Source organism: Lacerta agilis, chromosome 14 (genome assembly GCF_009819535.1).
Source record: "Lacerta agilis isolate rLacAgi1 chromosome 14, rLacAgi1.pri, whole genome shotgun sequence".
In the NCBI taxonomy this organism is placed as follows: domain Eukaryota; kingdom Metazoa; phylum Chordata; class Lepidosauria; order Squamata; family Lacertidae; genus Lacerta; species Lacerta agilis.
In genome coordinates, this window is record NC_046325.1 from 11,061,071 (window position 1) to 11,071,259 (window position 10,189).

The 10,189-nt window shown below is 38.7% G+C and overlaps 1 protein-coding gene across 1 annotated transcript; it reads right to left on the minus strand.

Annotated features, from left to right (window-relative positions):
- Positions 1-966: 966 nt before the first annotated feature.
- LOC117057270 (vomeronasal type-2 receptor 26-like) lies at positions 967-6,668 on the minus strand. The gene is made up of 4 exons (XM_033168113.1): positions 5,871-6,668; positions 5,035-5,262; positions 4,791-4,917; positions 967-1,865 (listed from the first exon to the last, which is right to left on the minus strand). Exons 1-4 carry the CDS (start codon positions 6,666-6,668, stop codon positions 967-969), a joined length of 2,052 nt encoding a protein of 683 aa, XP_033024004.1.
- Positions 6,669-10,189: the final 3,521 nt, after the last annotated feature.

A 10,189-nucleotide genomic window follows, 5' to 3' on the forward strand; every position in this document is an offset into this window, starting at 1 on the left:
GTGGGATTTAAAAAGAGAAACACATAGTAAACAGCAGCTTAATTCATATAATTCAAGAAGTTGAAACTCAACATGAGCACAAAGAAATTCGAATAGTGTATCAAAAACCTTTAAGAAAGTGAGCAGAACTCAGATCTCTTGAGTATCCTCAGATACGTAACACACTCAAATGGGGCTCTACAAATTAATTGATTTTTTAAAATAATCACAAACCTCTTACTATTTCAGAAATTAACTTTATATTGACTGCAATACCCTGTATCTGGCTATAGATATAGTACCAGGTCATGCATGTTCTAAACCAACCAAGTTGGTTATGCAAGTTATTCAATAAATTAATTAATTATGCAAGTTATTCAAGCATTCTGCCTTAATAAGAAAACGAATTGCATTCAAAAATTATATAAAGGGAGGGGGAGGTTCTGCAGTAATCTTCTTAGCTGCTGTGTATGTGTTTTTATGTTTATTTTGAGGTGGCCAAGGAGCATTGAACATATATTTTCTTCCATTTGCATTACATTTACATTTTATTGAGGGAAGAAAAATGCAAAAGTAAAATAGTTCTCATTTCTGATTAAACTATGGCATGATGACTATCAATTGAATGGGATAATACCAAAATGGTTGGAAATACCACATTCCTTTATCACAACTACAGTGGTACCTCGACTTAAGAAATTAATCCGTTCCGAAGGCGCGCTGATAAGTCGAAATCTTCGTAAGTTGAAGGCGCCATCTCGGAATGGGGGAAAAATCCGTATGTTGAAAAAAACCGCATCCAAAACTTCGTAAGTCGAGGTATCGTGCCGCCGCTTTCCCTTCATAAGTCGAAAATTTTGGAAGCGGTGGCCATTTTTTCCCTTCCGGAGGTCATTGGGAAGTCGAAAAATACGGAAGTCGAGTAGCTCGTAAGTCGAGGTACCACTGTAACTTAAGATGGATATGGGCTACAGAATGTGAGATTTGTCAATCCTTTCTTCTTAGTTGCTCCCTACTGTTCAGCTGAGGTCTCATCAGAATAACAAAACATTTTGGGGAAAATATACAACCTAGTAAACCAGCACTGGAGGCTAAGATAGAGAAGATCTCCACAGCCACCATATATTTTCCTCTCGTGCTCAGATAGGTGGGAACAAAGGACAGCCACACACTGCAAAATACCAGCATGCTGAAGGTGATGAACTTGGCTTCATTAAAACTGTCAGGTAACTTCCTGGCTAGGAAGGCTATAGTGAAGCTGGCAATGGCCAGCAAGCCCATAAAGCCCAAGACACAGTAGAACATGGTGACTGAGCCTTCATTACATTCCAAAACAATTTCTTTAGTCACAGAGTGCATATCAATATCTGGAAATGGGGGAGATGTTGCCAGCCATACAGTACAAAGAGCAGCTTGAATCAAGGAACAGGAAAGAACAATGGAGGTGGCCTGTTGTTTCCCCACCCATCTCCTCATCCTGGAACCTGGTTTGGTGACCCTGAAAGCAAGAACCACAATCACTGTCTTGGCCAACACACAAGAAACTGACATAGAAAAGATGATGGCAAAAGCTGTTTGTCGAAGGAGACACGTCACTTTCTCTGGTTGACCAATAAATAGCAAAGCACAAAGGAAGGCAAGAAGGAGGGAGCTGAGGAGAGTGTAGGTGAGGTTCCGGTTGTTGGCTTTGACTATGGGAGTTTCCCGGTGCTTAATGAAGACCCAAAGCACCAAAGCTGTGATGAAAGAAAGGGAAAGAGCTAAAGCAGTCAAAGCGATTCCCAAAGGTTCTCCATAAGACAAGAAACTAATGTCCTTTGGCATGCATGAATCCTGTTCCATGTTTGGGTATTGATCTTGTGGGCACTGAAGGCATTCATCCATGTCTGAAAAAGAAAATTCAAGCTTCTATGCATTGCAGCACAATTTGTTTTCTACTAAAATAATCAAAATTAAAATGACAAAATATTAAATATGAGTTGAAAGGTATAAACCAAAATATTCTTCTGATTCAGTAATGATTTGCTCGCTTCTCACCTCACCCTCCTCAATGCAAGATTTTTGGATGACACTCAGTTTTGGAAACTACGTGTTATCTCTTAACATGAAAATTCTTGAGAATTTTACTTGCTCTTTACTTCTATATAAGTCAGATTTTCATTGACTAGAATTAACTGATTCATTGATCACTAAAAATAATTGTGGAATATGTTGTTTTTCTGTCGAAAAGCGTAATTTGATAGGTATAAACTGGTGAGTACTGTGTTCCATATTCAGAGTAGTGAAGAATTCTACAGTATATTGAGTTATGCTCCCACCCACACATGATTCCAACCACTTCTTTTACTATACAGTACCAATTTGAAAACATCAACTTGACTTCTCACAAGATCATTCTCTGACCACTGAACCTGCTCAGTGCTCTTTAAAAGGGAAGGACCATTATACCTCTAGCTATCTCCAAAAAGTTGTTTTTGTAACTCTGCAATCTTCAGTTTCTCCTTCAAACAAAAATGTAATCTTCTTCTGAGTGATAGTTTTTTCTTTCCTTTTTGGTGCAGATAATAATCTCAATGACTTGGGACTGCTATGGTTAAGTATATCAGACTTTACCTCATATTAAGAACCACATGACTGGGTCATGCTTAGCAATTCAGAAATATTAGACACAGAGGGTTGGAACAACAGATATGGCTGGCATGCCTATTTGGTTTATAACAAAGTAGCAGTCCATAAAGAATTTCTAAACCACATGATAAGAAAACCACTGTATAAAACTTGTCAGCATTGCATTCCGAAAATGACTTGAGCTTTTTCGTTATATGGACCCCCTTGAAATCCTCCTTTAGATCTGTGGATATGCGAAGAATTTTACTGCAGAAGGAATATAAGTTAATTTTTGAATTAAATACCTTACACCCTAAAGGCCTTAACACTGAGTTTGATTTACAATGCTATATTTAAAATGCTGTACCTTTAAGAGCTAATTGATATCTTGGTCTGTTTGTTCTATTTAAGTCTCCATTGTGTTAGTCTCTCCAAGCTGTGCCTACATCATTTGTATGTTTGATTAATCACATATACTTGAAGGTATGTTCAATATTTTGATAATATATGCCATTATATAATTTGTACAGTCTGTTATGATTGTTTATTGTATTGTAATTGACCCATTATCTACACAGAACTGATGAAGCTTCCTTTGCGAAACCTGTTGTAATACGGAAGGCAGGTCTTCTTCCTTCTTCTCAAGTGCCCCTCTGTGAAAGAATTCAAGATGACTACATCCCACTACCGACAGCTTTGTTTTTCTGTCCCAGTGAACTTTTGAAAACTTATGTTGGCACTCAGCTGTTTGAATACATCTCAAGCTGAATGGTTCTCTTGTATTGATTTTGGTCATATACGTTACATGTATATAAGTGTATTTGGTTCCATTGTTTGATTTTTCATTACAGTATCTTTGGTATTATTATTATCATTTTTGTCATTATTATTTCAGCCGATGTGCAGTGGTTTTATTGTTACTTTTGAAATAAAATGGCCTACATATTCCGAGTTAACTGTTATAGAGGGGAATGATATTAAGTTAAAATCATATGAGGAATAAAAAAATGTATGTACCACCTGGATTCAATACCATCAATTGACTTCGAGATTCAGGCAAGATAAAAAGGAAGGCTTTGAATTAGGAACATGTAAACTGCAAACAGTACTAATAATGCCTACAAAACAGACTATCTCCAAAACATACGATCTCCTACTGGAATGGGAGTTAAAAGAGGAAACAACAAAAGAGGTCATGATTAAGTGGGCAAGAGAACTAGGCCAGGTTATTGAACTAGAGAAGTGGGAAAATCTGTGGAGGAGTGCTATGAACTTTACCGCATGCTCCACGATTAATCAGAATATGATCAAAATGTTTTACCGCTGGTATATGACACCCGAGAAGTTATCCAAGATTTATAAGAATCAAACAAAAATATGCTGGAGATATGTAAAAGAGATAGGTACTTTTCTTCATGAATGGTGGGACTGTAAAAGAATAAAGTCCTTCTGGAACGAAATATATGAATGCTTAAAGAAAATTCTAAGAATACATTTTGATAAAAAACCAGATCTGTTTTTGCTGGGATTAATACCAAAGAGTATTCCTAAAAATAAGACAAATATATTATTATATGCAACAGCAGCAGCAAGATTGCTGATTGCTAAGAATTGGAAAGGTAAAAATTTACCGACATTACCAGAATGGAGGGGTAAATTATTAGAGTTTGTTGAAATAGCAAAAAGAACAGCCAATATTAGAGGTCATACAAACAAAGATTTAATTAAAGAATGGGAAGGACTAAAAGAATACATGGAGAAGTACTGTCCAAATTATGAATTATTAATAGACTGAGTGGAGAGAATCGTACTGGAAAACGGATGATAAGAAAATAATTCAATTATAGATAGATAAAGGAAATAAGCTATAGGAAACTAACGCAACTGGAAACGATAGATGAAACTGAAATTAATGGTACACGATCACTCATGGGGGAGGGGAAGTTGAGGTGGTGGGGGGGAGAGAGAGAGGGTAAACAGGATATGTTAAATTAAACTGTTCTGTTCTGTATTGTTTTGAACTGGAATTTGATGGATTTAATGTAAATGTAGAAATCTAAATACGATAAATAAAGCAAAAAAAAAAAAAAAAAGAACCACATTTTTCACTGAATTCTCAACTATTATCTCAACATAATGGAAATGAATGTGTTAATACCTGAGTGAAAGTACATTTGATAGGCTCTAGGCATGATATGTGTTACCTGTTTGGTTGGAAAACATCCCTTTTGGACACAGAATGCAATCATAGCAGCAAAATGGCTCCCCTTCCTTATTTGCTTTATGGTAACCCAAAGGGCATTTATCATTACAAACAGAAAGGGGCTGCACCTGTCCACAAATGAAAGAAGAGAAGGTTTTCTCTTTTGCAAGCTTGTATATCAACATTGGGAACTGTGAATAACTCTGGAAGTAATGGATATGGTTCAAACTATGAATGGACCTCACCTGGTTAAAACTGCTGGGCCACACAAAGGCTTCTTCCCAAATCCTCAACACTTCTTCTTGGGGAGCCATGGATTCTATCTTCCCAACTTTGATTCTCTGAAAGGACTGATTTGGAAATGTGATCCAGTTTATAATATCAAATCCAGCTTCTATCTCTCCATTTTCATTGAAGGAAACCTTTTCCCCTACAGTATTATTAAATACTATTCTCTTAACAAAGTGGTTAAGCTAAAGAAAGCGGGGATGAAGAAAAAACAATCAATGGATATGTCAAAAGCTGTGGATCATTCCCACTTTATTCCAAAACTCTTGAAAAGCTTTATGCCTGGTAATCTTAGATATAGAGAATGGAAGATGTGCATTTGCCACATTGAGTTAGTACTTAATAAAGCAATCCTAACCCTGGCAAGGCAGCAGCAGAATATGACAGGGAGGAATAGCCACCATTGCATCCACAGCTGTGTCACTCACACCTGGTGTGGTGGAAGGCATTGACAGCAAAACCCTACTCCGTGCTCATCATTATGCCCCTTTGAAATTTACAAAGATTATCAATTATTTTTATAATCATTTGAATCTGGTGAGACCTGGGGCTTTGACAAATTCATGGAGGAAGCAGGAAATCTATTGCTAGTATCCAATGCTGCTATATTCATTCTCTGAAAAATAAATACACCATGCCTCTGAAAACCAGGCATTAGGGAAGAACGATGGGAGAAGACTATTGCCAGAATGTCCTGCTTGAAGGTTTCCGAAAGCTGGTAGGCTGCTGCAGGAAGGCCTTGGACTGAGCCAGCAGGATTCCTCCTTTGTTCTTAGTGTATTCGGGACATTACCTTCCACAACTCTTGATTCTGAAGTTTTTCTCCTTCATCCACTATCACTCTGCCTTTGTATCTAGAGGAATGCATGGCCTGCAATGCATGTGCTACAGCAAAGGCAGCTGTGTAGACACTGTAGCTGTGGCCGGTCATGCTCATCTCAATAACAGATGCAGGAAGAGTCCCCAACTTCTCTTCTCCACTGCAGATGTCTTTATCCTGTAGGTCTGCCATAGAGTTGGGGAACTGACACCCAAATGCCTGTTCCCAGAAAACCCTAAGGAAGCCATCTTCTTTCTCTGAAGAAGGGTTTCTCAACAGAAGAAATTTCTGGAATCCTACAACCTCACTGGAGCGAACAGCAAAGTCTATAGCACCATGGAGGAAGCCTATATCCCAATCTCTTTGTAAAGGAAAGGAAGTGAACTCCATCTGGGCTGTCATAATCCAAACTTTACCATTTCTCTTTGTTGAGGGAAGCTCATGCGCTAAAACATGGGAGAATGTCCTCAGGATGAGCATGGTTTCGATTTCACCATGCATGACCAATGCATTGACAGTGCTTCTCATAATGCTTTCTTTCATTTCAAATCCCTCTTCCACCATGTCAACAATATCACTGGTAAAAGACATTTTGGGAATTCTTGCTATGAAATCAAAGCAGATACCTCTCTGGGCAAACTTGTGGATCACATTCTGTTCAAATTTCTCTCCATTGTCATCCTGCCCAGAAATTACTCCAATCCATGTCCACTTGAAATATAGCAGTATGCGGACAATTGCCTCATATTGATGCTCCAAATTTGGGAACATTTGGTGATAGAAAGCAGCTTGGGTTTTCTTATCTATCACTGCCGGAGAGCCATATATGATCTAATGGAAAATTTAGAAGTTATGTGAGGAGAAAAAGACCAATCAGGTGTGTTCAGAGATTCTGTGGTGTTTTGGAAAGGCAAGTAGGAGTGATGGTGGAGAAGTGAGGTCTGTGTAGTGCAAATACACTCTTGATGTTAATATGACAGTCCCAGTATGGCATATGTACCAGGCTGACTTATCTGACACTCCTGCCTCCGGGCAGCCTCCCCATCCAAAACACTGCAATGACACCAGTTCAGGGAGGTTAGGTAAGCACCCCTATCTGACCCTGCTGTTACTGGTTGGTGTTCCACCAGCCCACAGAGCGTGAAAGATATTTTAGAAGATATTTTAAAATTTTCATTTTTATATTAACACTTTCCTTCCAGCTTTTTAAGATCTATTTTGAGGAGTGCATGGTGGTTGGCAGGAAGCAATCAGGTCGGAAGTGGAGCCAGGTCCTAAACTTTCGGGGAGAAGCCATAGCAGGTTGGTTGCATCTGTCACGAGCTCTTGACAGATGTCATAAAGTGGTGCGTAATGATAGAAGCGGGTGGCGCTGTGGGTTAAACCACAGAGCCTAGGGCTTGCTGATCAGAAGGTCGGCAGTTCGAATCCCCGTGATGGGGTGAGCTCCCGTTACTTGGTCCCAGTTCCTGCCCACCTAGCAATTTGAAAACACGTCAAAGTGCAAGTCGATAAATAGGTACCTCTCCGGCGGGAAGGTAAATGGCGTTTCCGTGCACTGCTCTGGTTCGCCAGAAGCGGCTTTGTCATGCTGGCCACATGACCTGGAAGCTTTTCACTGGCTCCCTTGGCCAGTAACATGAGATGAGCGCCGCAACCCCAGAGTCGGATACAACTGGACCTAATGGTCAGGGGTCCCTTTATCTTTAATGATAGAGCAGTGAAGGGAAACTGAGGGTTTGCCTCCTTCACCCCAAAATCTTAGGCTTCAAAAAGCGAGAAAGTATTGCAGACCTGAAATTAAGAGCCAGCATGAACCTCTTGCCTAATTTAGAAAAAGATGGAAAGTTTTATTGTTAGATATCAATTGTCTATTTGATGTATCAATGAGCACTGGCGTCTGTTTACTGTACTGACCAACATTTGTTGTCTTATCTTTGTCGGCAAGGTCCATATAGTTAAAGCTATGGTTTTCCCAGTAGTAATGTAAGGAAGTGAGAGCTGGACCATAAAGAAGACTGATCGCCAAAGAATTGATGCTTTTGAATTATGGTGCTGGAGGAGACTCTTGAGAGTCCCATAGACTGCAAAAAGATCAAACTTATCTATCCTTAATGAAATCAGCCCTGAGTGCTCACTGGAAGGACAGGTCCTGAAGTTGAGGCTCCAGTACTTTGGCCACCTCATGAGAAGAGAAGACTCCCTAGAAAAGATGTTGGGAAAGATGGAGGGCACAAGGAGAAGGGGGCGGCAGAAGATGAGATGGTTGGACAGTGTTCTCGAAGTGACTAGCATGAGTTTGGGCAAACTGCGGGAGGCAGTGAAAAATAGGGGTGCCTGGCGTGCTCTGGTCCATGGGGTCACAAAGAGTCGGACACGACTGAACGACTGAACAACAACAACAACAGCTTTTGGCTAAGCAGCTCTGACCTTTGTCTTTATAACAGATTTGATCAAATTAAACGGAACTTCTGATTCTAAGGATTTATTTGTTCTTGCAAACAGATGCATCAGACAAACTAACTATGCATCTCCTCCTCCTGATTTGCTGTAATCTTACACAGAGAAATAGAGTAAGAGCAATGAACACAGAATGACCATCAACGGAGAGAAATATGAACACAAGAGAGGTCACTTCTGCAACAGCGATGAAGGAAGCAGTTAATGACGAAGCACAAAATCCACACTCCTCCTTATATACATTTGAGGGAAAGCCTTTGACAGTATTAAAAATCACCTGGAGAAAAACAAAAATGAAGCTACGATACTGAGTATGAAAAAGAAAAGAAAATCCTTCTACAAATTAACAAAGAGTTAACTGACCTCCTTGATCACTAAGAAAATAGGAGGAGACATTGGATTTAATATCCTAAGACACTACAGCAGATAAAGCAGGAGATTAAAAAAGATATTAATAACCTGATGAGCAACATAAACTCCAGAAGTCCTCATTACAGTAACAAAAAAAGTGCAATGTTTTCCCATGATATTGTTTTTTGCTTTGACAAATTTCTCATTACAAGCAAACTTATGAAAACTATCAGACTGAAAGGGTGGTTAGTGTATAATTTTAAAAAAGGAAAAGGTGTTGCAAGATCTTAATAGAGAGACACTGAGACAAGGGAAAAATCATAGGCACCTCAAGTACATTATTATTGGGGTTTCCCATTTCATGTCTGAATAAATGGATGGTACTACTTATTCTTCCACCATTACTCAATTTGGAAACACTATGGGATCTGAAAGAGGAGGAGGAGGAGGAGGAGGAGGAGGAGGAGGAGGAGGAGGAGGAGGAGGAGGAGAAGAAGAAGAAGAAGAAGAATTGTTGATCCATTCAGTGTTGCATGTTGAAAGTCTCTTCTAAGAAATGTAAAATAGAAAAGACCCCAGAAATATCATACCATTGCATTAAAACTCATTCTCCTCAGCACTATGTGTTTCCTTATATCTCATCAATCAAAATATTACCTTTGTTAAATTCAGAATCCTAGCAAAGTAAGTGTTCTTCACAACTCTTAGTTAGCAACTTCTGGTTGATTATAGGTTATTTATAACAAAATGTTATTTATATAATACAGTTAATTCATTCTGCAATCCATAGAAATAATATTATTTACTTCCACTATGCAGAGGAGGGCAGTTTCAAATGTTTCATCTATTATTGGCTTTCTCACCTTCAGTTTACTGTTGTTAGGGTTACGGGATTCAATAATTACATTGGAATTCTGCTGAAGATCCTTTGGATATTGTTCCTTGTTAATCTTAATGTTCTATTTTATTTTTTGAACACTTGGAACCCCGACTGGACATAAGTTGACTGAAAGCAATATATATACTGATCATTTGGAGTTTGGTAATCTTTTTTTACTATATGTTGGAATTTGCTATTTATTTGATAGTGTTGCATGAAATATCTCATTTTCAATTATCTATTTTATATGTCTGACGTTATCCAAGTTCATACCTTGAAATGTTAAAGGATTTAGCAATCAAATTGCATGCATCTTATCTGTGGAATCTTATGCCCAATCACACAGCATATTGAATTAGATACTGGATACCAATTGCTGTGAAGTGCGGAGAATGATGTTGTGCTACTTTGAGAAAAGAATGCAGGTCTAGATAGGCTCCTGGCTTGATGCAGAAGGACTTTTTTAATACTCCGACTTCTGGAAGCCTCACAGGACAAAACATTGCAAATAAAACTTTCAGAAGGAAAGCCTTATTAACCTCAGCTACTGCATGCATATACCTTACCTGTGGAATCTTATAGATGCTTGGGATATCTCCCA